General features: G+C 39.6%; 2 protein-coding genes across 3 annotated transcripts; one reads left to right on the top strand and one right to left on the bottom strand.

Annotated features, from left to right (window-relative positions):
* Positions 1-3,070: 3,070 nt before the first annotated feature.
* Positions 3,071-5,125, bottom strand: sdf2 (stromal cell-derived factor 2). Its single transcript, XM_027003673.2, has 3 exons — positions 4,860-5,125; positions 4,362-4,558; positions 3,071-4,182 (listed from the first exon to the last, which is right to left on the bottom strand). Exons 1-3 carry the CDS (start codon positions 5,032-5,034, stop codon positions 3,886-3,888), a joined length of 669 nt encoding a protein of 222 aa, XP_026859474.1. The 5' UTR covers positions 5,035-5,125; the 3' UTR covers positions 3,071-3,885.
* Positions 5,126-5,368: 243 nt separating this feature from the next.
* Positions 5,369-21,132, top strand: supt6h (SPT6 homolog, histone chaperone and transcription elongation factor). 2 transcript variants are annotated; one of them, XM_027004441.2, is made up of 37 exons: positions 5,369-5,472; positions 6,374-6,493; positions 6,608-6,778; positions 7,057-7,130; positions 7,738-7,912; positions 8,042-8,123; positions 8,620-8,875; positions 9,019-9,120; positions 9,235-9,348; positions 10,003-10,092; positions 10,211-10,353; positions 10,755-10,903; positions 10,990-11,106; positions 11,917-12,046; positions 12,193-12,343; positions 12,551-12,705; positions 12,870-13,065; positions 13,180-13,319; positions 13,426-13,543; positions 13,643-13,719; positions 13,884-14,019; positions 14,167-14,304; positions 14,464-14,631; positions 14,733-14,860; positions 14,960-15,167; positions 15,755-15,902; positions 16,076-16,218; positions 16,444-16,584; positions 16,784-16,979; positions 17,158-17,396; positions 17,638-17,751; positions 17,834-17,958; positions 18,065-18,177; positions 18,313-18,390; positions 18,484-18,665; positions 18,798-19,000; positions 19,112-21,132. In XM_027004441.2, the coding sequence occupies exons 2-37, from the start codon at positions 6,388-6,390 to the stop codon at positions 19,299-19,301; spliced, it is 5,196 nt and encodes a 1,731-aa protein (XP_026860242.2). In that variant the 5' UTR covers positions 5,369-5,472; positions 6,374-6,387; the 3' UTR covers positions 19,302-21,132. The 2 variants fall into 2 exon arrangements, with proteins under 2 accessions (XP_026860242.2, XP_026860237.2); XM_027004436.2 differs by having other exon boundaries at positions 6,605-6,778.
* Positions 21,133-21,348: the final 216 nt, after the last annotated feature.

The raw sequence follows: 21,348 nt of genomic DNA, 5'->3' as shown, positions 1-21,348 counted from the left end.
ATAAGTAAAGCACTGGGGTTTTTTAAATTATTTTGGTTGTTGCTATCAGCTGACTCAAAGCTGAATGTTTCTCACTACCTATAATTTCTCCTGCGGGAACTTTTAATTGCAAAAATAAAATTGAGGAAGTGTTTGTATAAATGAGTCAAAAAGGTACATGAAAGACTATCACTGTTATACTGGATTTTGTGAAGCTCTAAATAATTAAGTGTACTTTACAAAGTTCCCTATGCAGACAAACCTGTATAACAGTGTTTCAGGATTTGGATTTGGAAAACACTGAATTGTATAAAAGTCAGTGGCTCCATCTAGGGAGCCTTTCTGAATTTGCAATATAGAATTTAAGGGGAACATACTATATTTATCAGCAAGAACATTACTCTATCTCTCTCTCTCTCTCTGTCTATGTGTATGTACATGGGTGCATAAAAGTGCTTAAATTTAAAATAATTAATCCTAGCCCTTACCCTTTTAATCTCCTAAAATTCTATAGATCCAAATAAAATAAAGATCATATATGCAAATCTTTTTTCTGTCTAATTTTGCATGCAGACCTAGTGGGCTAAAGTGTCATAATGCCATCTAACCCTCTATGTGCGATAGTTTGTTTAAGTCTCAACTATTCTATATAATCTCCTGATTATTGCCAAATCAACATTTTATTACCATGTTCAATCACTAATATTGGTACACTTCAGTAGGTCTCTTGGTTGCATGGAGATGATTTTGCTTACTGGTGTCTATTTTGGTTATTAATTATAATAATTTTTAATGTCAATGGATTTCTATGAGTTTTTTAAATCTGTACAGTCTGCTCTTGAACTTAAATTGCTTGCAGTCAGGCTCATCTCTTTAGCATGCCAGGTGCAATGCTGAGGCTTTTGTGTACATATTTTAAGAAATGTAAAGAAAAAGCTTATTGAGCTTGATACTTTGCATGCCCGGTAAGGACTGTATGATCATAGCAATATGATTTTTAAATAAGATATTAATGCTTGTAAAAATTCTGAATAAAATTTAATCTGTATTTTGAATAAAGGTACCTATTACGTGAACATAAAATTAAACATCTTGTATCAGTCAAAGGGTAGTCTGCTCTTGTTCATGAAGTCGGTCTTATTTAGTCTCAGCCTGTTCATGTTGACATATATATTATAAAGTTTTTTTTTTCTGATAATGCTAGAAAATTGTGATGGGTTTTGTCATCAATATGCAGCTTATATTTGTCAAAAGTACACAAATGTAAAAAGCTCTTCAAAGTCTAGCAGCTTATTATTTTGTTGCAATTGTTACAAGTTTGTTACAACCTTGAACAAAAAAAGCTGTTTATTAATGCTGTCTTGAGCTCCTTTGATGAAATAAGCATATTTTTTTTTCCGTCAGACAACAATCTTGCAATTTCAAGACAGTGTTGCGAGCAGATGTCCCCGTAGCAATTTTAGTTTTTCCTTTGCAGAGACCAGAGCATTAACGATTTGAGAAGGAACTGGATGAACCCATACAAAGAAACCATGCCAAAGTTATGGTGAACAATTTAATCATTACTAAGAGACATCGTCAAGCATGCTATCTGGCAAACTGTGGAAAAGGCCACAGATCCCTTCGAGCAGACAAAACCTCTGCTTATGCCAACAAGACATATAAGGACGTTGACTACAACAAAACTGGCATGAATGAAATGTAGGAATCTCAGACTCATGGTTGTAGACACTGTCCAGCTTTTAAAATAACCTGAGTATTGTAGAAAGTCATGAGAAATCTAAATTTACTTTCACATGTTTGCTGAATTTTCTGTATTAGACTGCAATGGCAGTATCTGTACCTTTTGTTAACTTGCTAAAAAAGAAGATTCCAGTGGACTGATATAATGTCCTGCACTAATGGACAGGATGTATGACATAAAAACCAGCAGTAGTCAAATGTGGACCGCAAATCCAAATATGTTCCTGGATTTTTAAATAGATCGTAGTCTGAATAATTAAATGATTAACGTAACTGGTTGGCCACTTTGTTGTCACACCTGACTCCTATGTAAAAGGAGATTGGAAATTGAAGAACTATGATTTGAATTGGTATAAGATTCGCAAGGAAAGATGAGGGATTATAATCCAGTTGTATTCTTGGGGCAGATTCTATCTTTGGTCATATCTATGATTTAGGCTCTGTAAATATGGGTCTAATATTTTAAATTAAACATCATTTTATTCATCACCCTTTCAGCATTTCTCATTGTTTCCCAACCAATAATACACTCCAAATGCTTTCCTTTTCTGCAGTATTGTGGTTGCAATTTACAAAGTAAGTAAAGGAAATAAGGTGGAAATACTGTCTCTACATCTTTAACTACTTCAAAGTGTGTGCATATGAATGTTTACAGAAACAGCTAATTGCATTTTTCATTTGTGGATTTATAATCATCCTATTAAACAGCTAATTGCATGCTTCATCTGTGGATTTTTAATTAGCCTATTATTATCAGTTAAATGCTGTAAATTATGTTGAAGGCTGTTTGCTAATGTTGCAATAAATAACAATAAAAATGTGGTGGAGTCAAAGTGAAAAAAATATTTTTCAGATCCAGTTATCTAGAACAGTTTTATAGTGAAGCTTATGTACAATTTCTTTTACATTATGTATATCAGTCACAGAACACTCACCTCTCACTGTCACGTGGTACACCCGCCACGTGCAGCGGAAGTTTCTTGTTTGTTTGTAATCACGCCTACATGTCTGCACACACCTGTACCTAGTGTTCTGTGTTTATATATTTAAACCCTTCGGTGTGCGCGTCACTGTTGTTCATTGCCCTTGTTCGTATACGTTTTCACAATGTCAATGCCCGTGTTTGTGCTCATCGTCTACATCATACGTGAGTGCCAATGTCATGTCTATCAATAAACGTCTGTCACTGTCAAGGGAACCTGTGCATTCTACTCCTCGCCATGTGGCACTCGGGCCGTTACGCTATGCAACCTGAAGCACACAACTACTGAGGTTACTGGTACAATTAAGAGTGCAAAAAAATATTTTGCACATATATGTTTATATGGATTTACTCAAATACCCTTGCTGTTGGGTGCATTTAAGATTTATTGGTTTGACAGACTTGACCCAATCCCTGGTTCCACCGCACAAAGTTTTGCTGAAAAAATAAATGTCCGAAACCCCACATCCCTTTTCTTTACATTGGGTGACGGCTAAAGACCGAAAAACAGATAGCAATTCTGATGAGATAAAGTTACATTACTTGAAGCTTGTACTGGACAAATTGCCCTTATCCAACAATCAAATCCATAAATATCATTACCTACACAGCTTTCACATTAAATAATACCTCACTGTTAACATAAGCCAGTTAGTCTGTAAAGTTTCTGTCATGAGGTAAGAGCTTGAAGGCAATTTTCATTACCAAACATCAAACTGTAAAAGACAGACTGCATTATGATAAAATACAACTTGAAAAGTAAAGATGTACTAATGCTTTTCAGTAAGAATATCTTTGGTAAATATGTTAATATCTGTATGACATTTTCAGAGGTTTTGCCTACTATACTAACACTGCTGTGGATACACCTTCAAAACTTCAAGTTCTTATGATATCATGGAAGAATCAAGAATCATGTGATAGAAAAGTTTTACCTAGATTTTGTTGTCTGGTGAAACAGTTATATAAAATTTATCTTGGGCGTCTGTGTGCCCTACGTATTATTGTGCAAATAATATAAATGTGTGTATTTCAAGTGTTAAAACTGGGTATGAGGTATGTTCTAATAAGTATGATTTGTGTAACATTAGAATTTCCACCTTCTTGGAAATGGAAATAGAACATTAACAATTGAAAAAACACTATTGTGTTAGATGGACTACTAGTTGTAGAGAAACCATTCAGAACTCAGTATGTGGTGGGGTGCTGAAGTCCCTTGACCCAGTGTCAGTGGGTTTCATGAAAATACCCTCCATAGCTTTCCAGTAGCTGTGCTGGCTGGTGCTGGTCATGGCATGCACTTCTCGCTGGCCATGAATGGGCCGGCCATACTCTTCACCTGTTACTGACAGCAGAGTGTCTGTGGCAGTGTGTCGAAACCTCACAGAATCATCACGCTGCCATAAAGACCCTCCACAAAGTACAGTCCATTCATCAAGATGGTCGCCCTCACCATCTTCTCCAAAGGCACTGACCTCCTAAATTAGAAAAGAAAGATTTTTTCACCACGTTCATGTATTACTCCAAATACACCTGCTTATGGGATGTATTATAGATCCATGTAACAAATATTTGTAATATATTTTGTTCTGCCGTAAAAATAATTTAAAATCTTAGGTTATTTGTATGGTGAGAGTAGATATGCATGCTTTCAAACCTGATTAGAAGACAGTGGAGATGCAAAATAGTGGCTGTGAAGATTTCGGCCCGTGTTAACATGCGTGAGCCTTATATTTTGGCCACATTTTATAGGGGTCCCACGATGACACACTGCCCCAGTGGTGCCACGAACACTCCAGTAACTGTTACTGTCTTCTACTGTAGTGACTCCTGTCACTGATTGCTGGCCACTACCTAAGGTATAATTACAAAGACGCAAAAGCTCACTGAACAAAAGGTAAACTACTTTAAAACGCATATGCCCAAACACATAGCTATAGGAGATTAAATATAAAAGAAGGCGGCAAAACGGTTTAAGATTTGGGCAAAAAGCTCTTTGTCCAATATGTAAGAAAGACAGCATCAAGGACAGTTAAAATCCTGAGTGTTGATATACAGAATATGAACGAGCAGAACAGCTAATAAGGGTAAATTAGCTAAGCACTAAACCGGCTAGCTATCTAGTTAACTCCTAAATCAGCCTTGGTGTACTCACCAGAACCGTAACGAACATCGTGAGAATGTAGTCTTACGTTGTGTTTGACGTTGAGCAACTTTATGACCGAGCCACATGTGACAAAATTTACTTCCGAACCCAGAGAAAATCTACACATGCATGATAATAAAATTGAAAAGCACAAAAAGACCAGTGAAATAATATAGTTGCCCATTGCTCTAACTTTCACAGCTAACTCGCTAGCTAGGCTAGCATAACTAGCTCAGAAAATTATCCAAGTCTACGTCATCATGGAGAAATAACGGGTAAGCGTGACATTGAATAGAGCGCCTACCTGTGGTTTGATATTATCAGTATAAGGCACAGGTTCCTTTCTATAGTCACTGCATCATTAAATTTTGGTCATTTTAATATCCCATATTTTAAACACAATTTCAGTACCATCCATTAGATTTTTGGTCGTAATATAAAACCTTTTCAAATCGCGTCTCGTTTCCAGACTCGTCAGTGAAGACCGGATGTTACATATTCCATACCGGAATCAAAATCACGCTGTATTATCTCGGCCATTTTTGTTGTTAGCTGCCATAAAAGTAACGTTTGTTCACCATTTTCAGTATTTTCGAGAATTATAAACATACGGCATCACAAGGTAACGTAAGTGATATGCCTGAAAATGATTGTAGTTGAAGAATCTATTTGATTATTCATCAAAACCTCATTCGAGCTTGACTAACTTGCCTAACTTGGCTAACGCTAGCTAACGTAGCTAGTTCTGTGTGTCGGTATAGGCCTTGTTTTCTTGTTGCAAGACTAAGGAAAGCTACCGCACGTTAACATCTCATCTGCACTGTCGTTTTATGTTGGGGAGTTTGCATTGTTATCAAAAAGCTTCAGCTTTGTTGCAATAAGACTTGTTTATTAAAAGATGTGTTGTGTCCCTGCCTTCAAATCCATAGCTAGCTAATTATTAAGCTAACGTCAGTGTGGGTAGCTGGCATAAATGAGTGAGCGAGATAGCTACCTAGCTGTCTTAGATAGGTTAAGCTATGTAACCAAACATTTTAAAAATGTTTTATTCTGTACTGTGCTGTTACAAGGGGTTGAATTCTTAACCCAGGACGGATTTGCTAAGGATTTATTATTTGTGGTCATCATACCTGCTACAGGTAACAGTGGTACATTGCTTGGCTAATGAACCAAAGTAACTGCTGAAAATCTTTTTTTTTTTTTCTTCAATCGGTTTTGTCCTGTCGCGATACTCAGATGCTCGTTTTCCCTTCTGCTCTTTCATTGTCTGATAACTACTTCGTAAATCCATTCTGCGTCTACAGTATAACGGTTGTCGTTTCTTGCAAGGGCATGATATAATTCCTGCTCTGCTAACGATTTAAGAGTGCAGTTTATTTTAAAAGCTTATGCTGTTTGTCATGTATGGCCAGTCTACTCGTGTTGCCCAGGGCTCATCACACGCAAACACAAAATAATAATGGTTCCCATAGCATAAACAAGGAAGCATAGTCCAGTAAGTTATTGCTTTGTGTGTGTTTCAGTAACCTTTGCAAACATGTCTGACTTCATTGAGAGTGAAGCTGAGGAATCTGAAGAGGAGTTTGAGGAGAAGGACTTGAAGCCCAAGAAGACTCAGCGGTTTATGGAAGATGATGATGATGGTACAGTCCTAAAAAGATGTGTGATAAGATTGGTTTCTAGCCGTGTAGCTGTATTACCAATACGTGTACTTTTGGGTAGTCATGAGTTTTTGTTTTCCACTGTATCTTTAGAAGAAGAAGAAGAGAACACAGAAGATCAAGATGAGCATGGAAACCTAAGAGGGCTTATTGATGATGGCAATGATGAAGAAGAAGAGGAGGAGGAAGAGGAAGAGGATGGAAATAGAAGTGGGGCTGTTGACAGCGACTCTGGTGAGGAGGTCCGTCATCGACGCAGAAAGCGCAGTAAGTAAACATTTACATTTTTAGAAGGCCATTGCATAAAAGTTCTAGCTTTTCTGTGGGGAAAAAGATGTTGTGGTTAAAAAATACTACAACCTGTATTACAAGAACATTGTCCTTTCTTTGTGCTGATTCATTTTGTTGTAGTTCAGAAAACTCATTTTTTGTAGTTTCTGACTTGCAAAAATAAACTATACAGACATTAATTTAATTCATTCATAAGATTCATGATGTAGAAGTCTACAGGTTGAACTAGATGACCTTTTTTTATTCTCATCCAGGTTATGATGACTACCTGGATGATGATGATCTGGACCTTATTGAAGAGAATTTGGGGGTCAAAGTGAAGAGGAGAGTAAGTTAGCGAAAGCCTTTTCTCCCCACAGTGCTCCACTTTTCACCTTCCCATGCCTAAGATTCACCTTCCCATGCCTAGTCATAAAGCATGCTCATACTTTTATAGACACTAATCATGGGAAACCTCTTTACTATCTATCATATATGTCCATGCATTGGTATAGCAATGGTAACCATTTTGATTTTTTCTGAGGGCCTCTATGTTGGATTGGGGGAGTTGTGTGAAAAAGAAGATATAAACCTGGTGGTATCATAACAACTAGCTATAGACTACACTAATCTTAAATCTGGTCATAGTGTTGTATTTTGTATTTTATCGCTCAGGCTCCAAAAAAGAACAGTCAGATGCAACTTTGAGGGGGGGGGGGGAATAAATAGTTTATTAAAACTTTATTTACAGCTGTACACATTTATCAATTTATAAAAATGTCTCTTATTTCCAAGATTTATTGTGACTCACTGTACTTTATATACGCACAATTTGTGTTTTATGCGCACAGTTTACGCCACTGATCTTCCATCTTTTGTCTGGTAAATATGGATTAGCCACAAAAGTCAACAAAGGTGACTGATATCAAGTCTCAAAACCTCCTCTATCCATACAGAAAAAGAAGTATTCACGAGTGAAAACAATGGATGATGAAGGTGAAGATGATGAAAAAGACCTGATTGCAGATGAAATTTTTACTGGAGATGGTGATGGAGAGGGAGAAGAAGGAGAAACTGTGGGTACGCTCCATGCTGGAGATGATGAAGAAGAGGAGGAGGAAGAGGAATCTGGTAGGAAAGTTAGGATTTTTGACCTGTACTTCATTACTCTTGACTGTTGCCATTGATTGTGATGGTTACCTTTTAGTGTTTGCTCTGTGAAGTTCACTAGGATAAGAACTTGTATTTGGATCTCTGCAGACATAGATGATTTCATTGTGGATGATGATGGGCAGCCCATCACAAAAAAGAAGGGGAAGAAATTTACTGGCTACACTGATGCGTGAGTAATGTATACGAATATAATGTAGAATATTTAGAGATTTTTATATATATATACACCCACACACACACACACATATTACATATTACTGTCGCATAGGCTCTTGGTTTTTCTTTATTAACACATATAGACACATTTTATGATCCTCTGATAAAAGTAGCCTTGGTCATCTTTAACCTTGTATTAATAGTTACCTTACACAATAGTTTCCCCAAAATGCAGTGATAAACTTCCTTCATGCCTGTGGTCAGATATTTTCAGAATCCTTTGCTGAATTAGAACCAGAAGCACATAAGAGAAATTTAATATCAGGTAAATGTTTGCGAATGATTTGTGTGTATTGATAGTGTCAATGTTTGAACAGCAAACCCTTCACAATTCCTTCACAGGCAATTCTACAATCTCTAAAGTCAGTCTTCAATGATCTGAGAAAAGCAGACCTTGACCTTCAGTATTCAGTCTCACTTTGACCCTCATCTGATTCCTTGCCCTCTAGTGCTTTACAAGAGGCTCAAGAGATTTTCGGTGGTGACTTTGACTTTGCTGAGTTCGACACTGAGGCTTATGATCATGCGGAGGAGGAAGAGGAGGACCAGGACGATGAAGCATGGGATCGACCAAAGAAGCAGACCAAGAGAAGGGTGGGCCGCCGTAGCATTTTTGAGATCTATGAGCCCAGTGAACTGGAGAGCAGTCACATGACTGACCAAGACAATGAAATACGTTCCACAGACATGCCAGAGAGGTTCCAGGTGGGTGTGACGTGCCTTCTCACCGTAAACCTACATTAACATCTGGCATGAGTTTCTTATACTTGTGTATGATGTTATTATGCTCTTTATGACTTAGTTTGTGTTTCTTATTTGTGCTTATTGTCTGTGACTGGGGTATCCAGTTACGCTCTATACCTGTAAAACCTGCTGAGGATGAAGAGCTGGAAGAAGAGGCTGAATGGATCTACAGGAATGCTTTCTCCACACCAACTATTTCAATGCAGGTATTATCAAGTTTCTTATGATTATTTCATTTTAGGTATGCGGTAAACTCAAATTTATGGTGTTATCATATAGGGTTAAACTCCATAGAACTTCACCTTTCTACTGCATTCTAGGAAAGCACAGACTACCTGGACCGTGGGACCACCACTAACTTTAGCAGGAGAGGTCCCAGTACCATTGCTAAGATCAAGGAGGCCCTTAACTTCATGAGGAACCAGCACTTTGAGGTACCATTGTTAAATATTTAAACATAACAGGAAAAAGAAGGTGGCATTAGTTGTGTGAGGCACTGCTTCAAGTGAAGCCTTTTAAACAAATGTGTTCAACCTTCACATTCTTATATAGTTGAAAACCATGCCTATATGTTGTCACATGTTCTATGATCCACGTTTGCTGCCATCTTATTACTGTTATCAACTATTCACCTTTGCGAATGACCCTTTTTTGATTATTAGATAAAATAACATTACATTATAAAAAAAATTTACACTGAGATACTGGAATTTTGTATGATTTACATATATGGAAAAGTAAGAGCAGTGAAGAGAATCGCTATCTAATAGAGAATAATTCTATCACACCTTATTGTTGAGATTTACATTTTATTACACTCGTCTCACCTTTACATAGTTATTATTCTATTATTAACTTGCCACATTTGGTGGTTTTTCTCAAATGTGAACCCTGGTGATTCAGAACTAGACAGAGGCACGCATAAAAAATCTTGCCTAAGATCTGTTGGAACCTTGAGGCTAGCAAGTCTAGCAGACTAGTAAGCATTGGCCCACCCTGTCATACTCATATTCATCCTTACTGTGTTTTAAATGGCAGTGAATGTCTGCAATGAACTGAGCTCTCCTTGTTCCCTTTTTACCTTTTAGGTTCCCTTCATTGCGTTCTACAGGAAGGAATATGTAGAACCAGAACTCAACATTAACGATCTGTGGAAGGTCTGGCAGTGGGATGAGAAGGTAGGGGTAAATTTAACTCCTCATATTTTTTACACCTCTTATTGTACAACAATTTTATTATATTCACATACTCCCTGTGCTAATAAATTATTTTTGGTCCATTTGTCATTTTCCGCAGTGGACCCAACTGAAAACGCGCAAGCAGAACCTGACCCGTCTTTTCCAGAGAATGCAGTCTTATCAGTTTGAACAGATCTCTGCTGACCCTGATAAACCACTTGCTGATGCTATTCGTCCATTAGACACAGCTGACATGGAAAGGTGAAGATTCTATACCTATCCTATAGCTCACTAGTCTTGTAGTCATTATCATGTACATGACAGATAGAGCTGAGCATGAATGCTAGCTTGTGAAATTGCCTCTCAAGATCATAGTTCCATGAAATTATGGTGATGAACCAAACACGAGAAAAATTATTTGAGTGGAAATTCATAGATGTGTTCCATGTGGTATTCTAAGGAGAGGTACTGGAAATACCAGCTATTATAATAGTCAGGATGATGCTCCATCTCATAGAAATTTCTGCTGCTAGTATAGTTGCTTACTTGTTATGAAAATAGTCTGCCTCTGACTAACCCTCTCACTCTTTGTAAGGGTTTTGACATCTTTCCATATCATTACTTTCATGTTTGTTAATAAAATGTGTTGTTTATCATGGCAGACTAAAAGATGTCCAGTCAATGGATGAGCTGAGTGATGTCTACAACCACTTTCTGCTGTACTACGGACGAGACATCCCCAAGATGCAGAATGCAGCCAAAGCTACCAAGAAGAAACTGAAGAAGATCAAGGAGGTGTCAGAAGAGGATGGTAGAGCCATGTTGTGATGGAATAAGCATTACTGGCTACAGTATTCATCTAGACATTGGTCAGATACTATGTTTTTTGGCTACCAGGTGAGGAAGCTGAAGTGGAAGAAGAGGAGGAGGAGGAAGAAGAGGAACAGAAGGGGCCAGATCTCAAACAGGCCTCCCGCAGAGACATGTACAGCATCTGCCAGACTGCTGGACTTGGTGTGTGACTATCCCAGTTTCACTTCCGACAACAGGGATGAGCACTGCCAAGAGAGTGTCAGACTCAGCTACTGAATCAGCACTGAATCAGAAAAAGGCACACGCTTATTTCTGACAAATCAAATAAGTAGACAGTGAGTTGTTCAGTACTAAAATATTATGCAGGTGTAATGATGTTAGAAAATTGTCTGGGTGGTCACACTTTTTTCCTACCTCTGCATTTGCTTGCGAGATGAAATAGTAAGGCCTCTTAAGCAAAACTGAGAGAACTGAGGTATGGCTTGATACCTTTGAGAATACTTTAACCAGAAAGAGCACATAACTGAGACAAAATATTGTGCTGTAGGGCAAAAATCATCACTCCATCACTTTTACTTGAAATGTTAGGATATTCTAATGGTCCTTGCCAACAAGGCCAAAGGCCTCACAACTAATAATGATGGCAAGAATCCGCTGAGTCCGTGTTGCAGCTTGTACTCTGTGAATATGGCATTGGGCTTTCCCAACACTGCTGCTAAAATATGTCAGGGGGCTTATTTCTGTTGGGCTAAAATTTCCAGTCTCTGGCAGTCTGTCTGGCTGTTGGAGTGTTATTTGTTTTTTCCTTATTTCATTAGGCCCTTACAAGCCTGACTATTCAGTTCTGATTGTTTTGAACACGAGGTTCCTAACTTGCATTTTCCGAGGCACCGTTTTTTACTTGTGGTAGACCTAAAACTTTTGAGAGCTTTATTTTTGTATGACCTATTCTAACTGTTGTGATGCAGAAATGTTTGCCTACATGTTATTACATGCGTTGCATCTTTACAGATGGATTGGCCAAGAAGTTTGGTCTCACTCCTGAGCAATTTGGTGAAAACTTGCGTGACAGTTACCAGAGACACGAAACTGAGCAGTTCCCCGCAGAACCCTTGGAGCTGGCCAAGGACTATGTATGCAGGTATCAGACCACAAATGGGAAATTCCTTGATTAAACTTATTTAAAATGCATAGATAGTAGTCCAGCTATGGGAACAAATGGTTGCTTGTGTACTTGTGAAAGGGCACTCAGCATGTCTTAATATCTTTCGTTCCTAATATTCACAGCCAGTTCAGTACTCCCGAAGCTGTTCTGGAGGGCACTCGCTACATGGTAGCCATGCAGATTGCCCGTGAACCTCTCGTCAGACATGTGCTGAGACAAACATTTCAAGAAAGGGCCAAGATTAACATCAGGCCAACTAAAAAGGGCAAGAAGGTATGTTTTTCATACACACCTTTGTAAGTACCCATACTTTTACCTTATGTTAGCAAGTAAATGGTACCAGAATAGCAAGTTTGTGTTCCTTATTTGTCACTCAGTCTAATAGAAGTTTGTATTCAGAGATCTACTATTCAGTCTTTTTCATTAGGTTTTGCTGATTTGTCTTTCAGTTGTTTAACCTGTTGTTCTCCTTTGTCTTAGGATGTTGATGAGGCACACTATGCCTACTCCTTCAAGTACTTGAAGAACAAACCTGTAAAGGAATTGAGTGGAGACCAATTCCTAAAGATGTGCATGGCTGAGGATGAGGCTCTGCTCGCTATAGACATCTGCATTGACTTGGTTGGAGTTAAAGGGTAAAACTGTTCTCTCAGACTCTGTCTATTCTGTCTCTAAAATGCATTCATTTCCAACAGAAGCTGGTTTACTTTGGGATTATTTTTACTTCAATGCTGTAAATTATTAAAATGGTTTACTACTTGCCTCGATATTATTTGATGTATGTTTCTTGGATCTGCAGATATGCAGGTGATCAGACCTACTTTGATGAGATAAAGCAGTTCTACTACAGAGATGAGTTCAGTCACCAGGTTCAAGAGTGGAACAAGCAGAGAATGCTGGCCATTGAGCGGTCCCTGCAGCAGTTCCTCTATCCACAGATGGCCAAGGAGCTGAAGAACAAACTAATTGCAGAGGCCAAAGAGAATATCATCAAGGTCTGTTTTTACAAAAAGTCTTTTCATTAATGATCTGTACTGTGATATATTGAAACACAAGATAGCTGGAAAGGGGCTGGTTTGATGTTTTTCTCTTTTTGCTCTGTGGTTCAGTCATGCTGCAGGAAACTGTACAACTGGCTGAAGGTAGCTCCATATCGACCGGACCAACAAGTTGAGGAGGATGATGACCTTATGGATGAGACCCAGGGCAAAGGCATCCGTGTGCTGGGAGTGGCCTTTGCTTCCGGAAGGTATTACTCCCAGGCATCGCCTAAAAGCCCTTTGAATGTCATGCAGTTTACTCTGCTGATTACTTGACTGCTGGTTACTTGACACCATCTGTCTTGTTTTCCACAGAGACACACCTGTTTTCTGTGCTCTGATCAATGGTGAAGGAGAGGTTGTGGACTTCCTCAGGCTTCCTTATTTCTTGAAGAGGAGGAATGCATGGAGAGAGGAAGAACGAGAAAAAAAGGTTAAACAGCAAGACATGAAATTCCTCAAAAGGGAGAAATTGTCTGTTTGTAATCAGTGGACTTGGTCATATGTGTAAATATTTAAAATGTCTCTCCAGCTTCAAGACATTGAAAATCTGAAGAAGTTTCTACTCAGTAAGAAACCCCACGTTGTTGCTGTTGCAGGGGAAAATCGGTAGGCAGTTCTGGCTTTGTCTAGAGATTTTCCTATGCCAGTACTCACTTAGTCCACTGTGTTGTCAATACTACTGTGTGTGTGCTGTTGCTGTCCTTTTTAAACTTAATTCACTCTCAGTAACCTTTGTCTGCATATGGTGTGTCGTGCCTGCTCCCCTGCAGTGACGCGCACATGCTAATGGAGGACATCAAACGTACTGTCAGTGAGCTGGAGCAAGACTCCTCCCTGCCCGCTGTGGGAGTTGAGCTGGTTGACAACGAGTTGGCCACACTGTACATGAACAGCAAAAAGTCTGAGGTGAATTACTGCAGTGTGACAAGCTTTAGAGTTAAACAAGGCTATAAGGAAATCAGTTTTACTTTTCAGGATGCATAGCAAAATCCTGTGATTTTTAGTCGTTGCTCATAGTAACCCAGCTCAGTATGCTGTGCTTCTCTCCCATAGGCCGATTTCAGGGATTACCCTCCCCTTCTCCGCCAGGCTGTGTCTGTGGCTCGCAAGATTCAGGACCCCTTAGTTGAATTTGCCCAGGTTTGCAGCAGTGATGAGGACATTCTCTGCCTAAAACTACATCCACTACAGGTACTCTAGCTTCTCTCTATATCTACTGCTTATATAAACTCATGCACAAAGTGTTTATTGTTGCAGTACATTATGCACACACAATTGTATATGTTTGTGCTTTTGGTATTAAGTTAATGGTTTGCTCATTATTTTTTGGGTGTTTGTCGCCTCCTCCAGGAGCATGTAGTGAAGGAGGAGTTGCTGGGAGCCCTCTACTGTGAGTTCATTAATCGGGTAAATGAGGTCGGTGTGGATGTGAACCGGGCCATTGCTCACCCATATACACAGAGTCTGGTCCAGTATGTCTGTGGATTGGGACCAAGAAAAGGCTCCCATCTGCTCAAGGTAAGCAGCTCTGCAGTGTGTCACTGAGTATGAGCTGGTGAGGGCTGATGCCTTGATTCAGTGATTAGATGTTAAGCAGGAACCTCTTTGTTTTCACTCAGATTCTGAAACAGAATAACACTCGACTGGAAAATCGGACTCAGCTAGTCACCATGTGCCATATGGGACCTAAAGTGTTTATCAACTGTGCAGGTTTTATTAAGATTGACACCGCTTCACTTGGAGACAGGTAAGCAGACAACTGTTTGTCTGTACCTGATTGACCTGGCATTCTGCTGGTTTATCCATAAAAATCTGGCAGAAATAAACTGTATTTTTCACCTTGTAGCACTGATTCCTACATTGAGGTTCTGGATGGTTCTCGTGTACACCCTGAGACCTATGAGTGGGCACGAAAGATGGCTGTAGACGCTCTGGAGTATGATGAGTCAGCAGAGGATGCTAACCCCGCTGGGGCATTGGAGGAGATCCTGGAGAACCCAGAGAGGCTGAAGGATCTTGACCTAGATGCCTTTGCTGAAGAGTTGGAGAGACAGGTGAGCCAGCGACGGCACAGACTAGGCCCACTGTAACCAGTAGATAATAATACAACTTCTAGGTTTTTACTCTGTCAGAAGAAATAAAGACAAAATCAGCTTGACTTGATCTGAAGGTGTGTATTAGAAACTAAAAAACAATGTCTTGGAAAAATGCATCTTATAGTCGAGCAGTAGATTATTTGATGACGGCAAGACTGTCTTGTGTTTTTTCCTGCTGTCCCCATTTCTCTCTCCTTCCTAACTCTTTACTTAGGACTTTATCCAAACTTTTTGACGTGCTACTACGTGGTAGTGCAGATTCAGTCCCCTTTGTCTAAGATGATCCTCAGTAGCCAACTTTTGAACCAAAAAACTGAAATGCTGGGTGTGAACCTTTTTTACAATGAATTAAGCCACTGGGTGTCACTGTTGGATCAGGCCTTGGCTCGTTTTGACTGTTGTGATTTTCGCCGTTCTCTTTCTGTATCAAGTTTTGGTTTTTTTTGGTTTTTCTCACAGTTCAGTGGACATGAACAGAATCTGTGCATTTGTTGTAGAAATATCTGTTGCATATATTTATACCACATTTTGTTATGTTGCACCAGGGTTATGGCAACAAAGGGATCACATTGTATGACATCCGTGCAGAACTCAGCTGTAGGTATAAAGACCTGCGTGCCCCATACAGACCCCCCAACACAGAGGAGGTCTTTAACTTGCTCACCAAGGAGACGCCCGAAACCTTCTATATTGGTAAACATTGTACATCTGAACCAGTAGGTGTATGCAGTAATTTTAAACCGATTATGCTCAGTCATTATTTTAAAACTTAGATATTTCAAAAAGACAGAGCTTGTTTTTCTTTTTAGTCAGTCATTTTTGCTTACAGATTTAAACAAAAAAAAAATTGGTCTTTTTTCCTGCAGGTAAACTGATCACCAGTGTTGTAACAGGCATCGCTCACAGACGACCACAGGGGGAGAGTTATGACCAGGCCATTCGCAATGATGAAACTGGTCTGTGGCAGTGTCCCTTCTGCCAGCAGGATAACTTTCCTGAACTTAGTGAGGTGAACTACTTTCACTTCTCTACCATCTTTTAATTGTCTCGTAACTTGCATGCAAATTAGACTTTACCCACATCTTTTTAGCCACTCAGTGTAATGATGCTACAGAGATGTTTGGTCATTGGGGATAATAAAGCTACCTTTATCGCAGACATCTAAGCATTTTAACACAGCATCAGATCAGACTGTGTAAAAATTGAGGTAAAATGGTTATGATTTTCTCCTCAGGTCTGGAACCACTTTGACAGTGGATCCTGTCCTGGCCAAGCTATTGGTGTGAGGACTCGTCTGGACAATGGTGTCATGGGTTTCATTCCCACCAAATTCCTCTCAGACAAGGTTGTTAAACACCCAGAGGAGAGAGTCAAGGTAAGGTCATCATAACAGAGATTAATTTGGTATTATTATTTCTTCATTGTAACTTCTACAATTCTAGACTGAAAGTCAAGTTCTTGTAAGTTTTGAGTGTTTCAAAACTGTAGAGTTCATGCAGTCAGTAGGATATCCCAGAGTCTAGAAATAGTGTGGCAGATTTAAGCAATAATGCTTTTCTCTTATCTCTTTCTAGGTTGGCATGACAGTGCATTGTCGTATCATGAAGATCGATATTGAGAAGTTTAATGTAGACCTCACCTGTAGGACATCTGATCTGAGTGACAAGAACAACGAATGGAAGCTTCCAAAGGACACTTACTATGACTTTGATGCTGAAGCAGAGGATATCAAGCAGGATGAGGAGCAGAAGAAAAAGCAGCAGAGAACCAGTGAGTACCCTAATCTTAGATTACAGATGTAGAATGCCTCATCGCAGGCATGAACAGGAAGTGCCATGTGACTTGTCTTTTTTTCCCTTTTATTTTAGGTTCTGATGGTGCTCTCTGAAAGTTTAGCATTTTTAATATCTCTTAAATAAATATGTATTTGTTCCCCTCTTCACCATAGCTTATATAAAGCGAGTCATTGCCCATCCATCATTCCACAACATCAACTTTAAGCAGGCTGAAAAAATGATGGAGACAATGGATCAGGGTGATGTGGTGATCAGACCAAGCAGTAAAGGTGAGAACCATCTGACAGTTACCTGGAAGGTGGCAGATGGGATCTACCAGCATGTGGATGTGCGGGAGGAGGGCAAAGAGAATGCTTTTAGCCTGGGACACACGCTGTGGATTAATAATGAGGTGAGTGCTCAGCCAAGTACAAGCCTTATGTTTGCATCCTTTTAGTGCAGATAAATTGTGACCTTATTTGTCCTGTAGACTGTTAAGTATGTTATTAGCCTTCCTCCCTTGTTATGCAGGTTATAAATAACTAGTTTTAAGTAAACAAGAATTTTGAATGTTGATATTGTGTGGTAAGCAACTATCAAACAACTAATATTTAAAGGAAATTTGTTTGATTCACCTCTATTTCTGTATGCAGGAGTTTGAGGATCTAGATGAAATCACTGCCCGTTATGTGCAGCCCATGGCAGCATTTGCTCGGGATCTGCTCAGCCACAAGTACTTTCAGGACTGCAACGGTGGTGATAGGAAGGTGTGGTAATTGGGTGTCTCCCTGCTCTCTGTCGCTGGTCTCTCAGAGGAAGTGTCTGATTCATCTTTGTCTGGCTTTGCAGAAAATGGAGGAGCTCCTCTTTAGGGCCAAGAAGGAAAAGCCCACATTCATCCCCTACTTTGTATCAGCCTGCAGAGACCTGCCAGGAAAGTTCCTGCTAGGATACCAACCAAGAGGGAAGCCAAGGTTAGTCAGGCTCCAATTAAACCTACTGTCTGTTTTCACAAGGGGAACTGGATATGGGAAATTCACAAATTGGTTGTAAAAGTATTTTCTCTTATCTCACCTGTAGGATAGAGTATGTGACCATCACCCCTGATGGGTTCAGGTACCGCTCCCAGATATTCCCCACGGTCAATGGCCTGTTCCGCTGGTTTAAGGACCACTACCAGGAGCCTGTTCCAGGTCAGACCCAGCTCCTGCACTAGTCTGACTTTGATGGACCTTTTTTTTTGTCAGTCATCATGTTCAGGTGGGATTCTGTATTATCTGAAGGTTAAAAGTTGCATATCCACCTATCATTTTTGTGTGTGTCTGAAGGCATCACGCCCAGCAGCAGCAGCAGAACACGAACACCAGCATCTGTGAACGCGACTCCAGCCAACATTAACATTGCAGGTCTGTTACTCGACCAAAAATAAACTTGCTTGATTTTCCTTCTGTATTCATATCCCTTAAACCATTTCCCCTTCCTTCCCCTCTTACCATCAGATTTGACGCGAGCAGTTAACGCTCTGCCCAGGAACATGACATCACAGATGTTTAATGCCATTGCGGCAGTAACAGGGCAGGGCCAGAATCCCAACACTACTCCAGCCCAGTGGGCCTCCAGCCAGTATGGCTACAGCGGAGGCAGCAGTGCAGGGGGAGGAGGCAGCAGCAGCGCTTATCACGTACGGCGGTCACACCTTGAACCAGTGTTTGCTTAATCACAGCTGAGCACCCGATCTTACCAGGGTACAATGTAAATAGCACTTATCTTGTGCTTGAACTTAACTGTACACTCTCACCCCACCCACCCTCAGGTTTTTGCCACACCTCAGCAGCCTATGGCCACACCTATGATGACGCCCAGCTATTCATACACAACCCCAGGCCAGCAGCAGGCCATGACTACACCACAGTATCCCAGCAGCACGCCGCAGTCCTCCCATGGGCACCATCAGCACTCTTCCTCTACGCCGTCCTCCTCATCATCCTCCTCCAGGGTTCGGACACCACAGCCCAAGTAAGTGTGTTCCCCACTGCAATCATAGTGTGTGCTTTGACCAGCCTCCTGCCTCCTCTGTTTCATAACTTGATGGAAAGCTAAATGATTTCTCTCTTTCTTTTTCTTCAGAACCAGCAGTCACACAGCTGTGGACTGGGCTAAAATGGCCGAGCAGTGGCTGCAGGAGAAAGAGGCGGAGAGACGGAAGCAGAAGACCCCTCGCATGACGCCCCGCCCCTCACCTAGTCCCATGATCGAGAGCACGCCTATGTCCATTGCTGGAGATGCCACACCGCTGCTGGATGAGATGGATCGATAGGAGTGGATAGAAGTCCATGTGACCCCTGTCCCAATACCACACCAAAAAAAAAAAAAAAACATCTTCCATCTCCATGTCTCTCTTGTATTCTTATGCTCTATCTCTTGCTCTCTTTCACTGCTCCAAGTGTTTGATTATCAGAAAAGCAGTCATTCAGAGCTGACATTAGACTCTACAAAAATGAGTTGATGACCAACTTTTTCAGGAAATGGACCTATGAAGTTTGTCACAAAATGTTTCTCTTTATTTTCTTTTACAAACAAGCGCATGCCAGCGCTCTATTTTGTCTTTTTCCTATTTTTGGTTCAGGTTTTAACAAGAACTAAGAATTAACACAAGACTCTGAATAAAAGCATGAATGGTGGACAGTCTCTGTTGCTTACAGTGTTGAATTTTGTAAGCTGGCTAATTCAGACTTGTATCTTTATTAAATGTGGATATGAATAAGACGCCACCATTTGCTTCACTAAACAGAGCTGTTTCATGTATATGAATGAATAAAACAAAATTTAGGTATGAACCTAAACACTGTAATGCACACATCTTGTGCTTTGTGTAACCAACCAGACTTTCTGAGCACTCAAAAAGCAGATACAACCCTTTGTAGATTTACCCCATGTTCTAGTGTGCTGTGTTCATAGTAAGACTTGCATATAAACAAACAAAAATAACTTCTGTTTGAGGGCTAGTTTTCATTTGTTGTAGCATTATGAACGTGTCAAGAACTGGAAAAGAGTCTTAAATGACTCCCATTACATTCTGTACTCTACAGATCTCCAAGTCCAGAACTATGATGGGTAGGAATGCCACTTATGGTAAACGCCGATGTTTGAGGCTCTTTACACATTTTCAGCTTTTGTGGTATTTCTTTCAAGTTTAATGTTTTAGTGGCTTCTCAGCCTGTTTTTTTAATATATGAATTAACATTTATTTAGATTTTCTTTTATCTTTTGAACAATGTCTTTCTTATTCTCCTGTTAATGTGGTTATAAGCTGGTTGATTTTGATATGGTTCAGCTAAGATATTTAAATTTTAGTCATGAGCAAACATTTCTTTTTAAATTGTTTTTGTTTTTTTAAGCTGAACCAAACATACTTGGTTCTTAGCAAAAGCATGTTTTCTTCATGCCTCATCTCATACATAAATGAAAAGTGACAAGTTCCTGATGTGAATTTCATTATACACCTAGTTATTTTAGCGCCTAGTTAATACTTTATCAATGTATGGTGATATGCCCTTTTTATATATATATTTTTTGTTATAATATATTTTTTCCCAAGGTTGCCAAGTAGCATAGTCATTCCTTCCTATTTTATTGATATTTTGGAAATGTATTCTTGCCCAATCATGTGTTCTGTACAGAAGTTGTATCATGTGACTGTATGATCTTGATGGCAGGAGGTGATGAATGCAAAAAGAATGACTGCTGTTTAGTGTAATTCACTGCTAAGATCGCTTTAATTTCTTTCCTTTGATAAAATTCTCAAACGTAAATACACAGACTCAATGTCAGAGTGTTTAATCGGCATCTCTAGACTCACTGTTTTCTTAACAGTGATCTAAAATAGGAAATGTCACATAAACCAAGAGTTTTAAAAAAAAAGTGTTATTACCATTGCAAGCATGTTTTGTAGCAGGTCTAATGAAAACCCCGTTAGGTACCTTGGCAAGTCAAATGCACTGAGGATAAGAGAACCCATCATTAAAACTGAGCATCATGATTCTCTCTGATCGTTGATACTAACTTGTCACAAATTGGATAACTGGGGGAATAATGTAATTTACAATAAGAATTTGTGTTCAAATAAATAAAGGCCCTTGTCACAGTAAGTTTTTTACTATAATTTGGTTGGTTTTCACTCTGAAAGAGAGGTTTTCTTCCAAGCACTGGGAAACAGTTTTCATTCTATTTTGCTATGGGAATCCAGTATTCTGGCACATTCAAAAGATTCTAGTCATGAGTGTTGGTGTAAGTATGATATTAGCTGAAGAAACACATGACACAGTGAAAAGAACAAAGAGTTCACTTAACGATACTCCCCTAAA

Source organism: Electrophorus electricus, chromosome 6 (assembly GCF_013358815.1).
Source record: "Electrophorus electricus isolate fEleEle1 chromosome 6, fEleEle1.pri, whole genome shotgun sequence".
NCBI lineage: Eukaryota > Metazoa > Chordata > Actinopteri > Gymnotiformes > Gymnotidae > Electrophorus > Electrophorus electricus.
Note: the sequence above shows the minus strand (reverse complement) of the source record. Positions and strands in the feature narration are given on the sequence as shown.

Excerpts from the sequence above, each read along its gene's own strand:
- sdf2 (XM_027003673.2), bottom strand. The coding sequence starts at position 5,034 with ATGGGCAACTATATTATTTCACTGGTCTTTTTGTGCTTTTCAATTTTA. Across the intron at positions 4,559-4,859 it reads CGATGTTCGTTACGGTTCTG|GTAGTGGCCAGCAATCAGTG; the intron begins GTGAGTACACCA and ends ATTATACCTTAG. Across the intron at positions 4,183-4,361 it reads CTCCACTGTCTTCTAATCAG|GAGGTCAGTGCCTTTGGAGA; the intron begins GTTTGAAAGCAT and ends TTTCTAATTTAG.
- supt6h (XM_027004436.2), top strand. The coding sequence starts at position 6,388 with ATGTCTGACTTCATTGAGAGTGAAGCTGAGGAATCTGAAGAGGAGTTT. Across the intron at positions 9,349-10,002 it reads TGAGGAACCAGCACTTTGAG|GTTCCCTTCATTGCGTTCTA; the intron begins GTACCATTGTTA and ends TTTACCTTTTAG. Across the intron at positions 12,047-12,192 it reads GCCAAGGACTATGTATGCAG|CCAGTTCAGTACTCCCGAAG; the intron begins GTATCAGACCAC and ends TAATATTCACAG.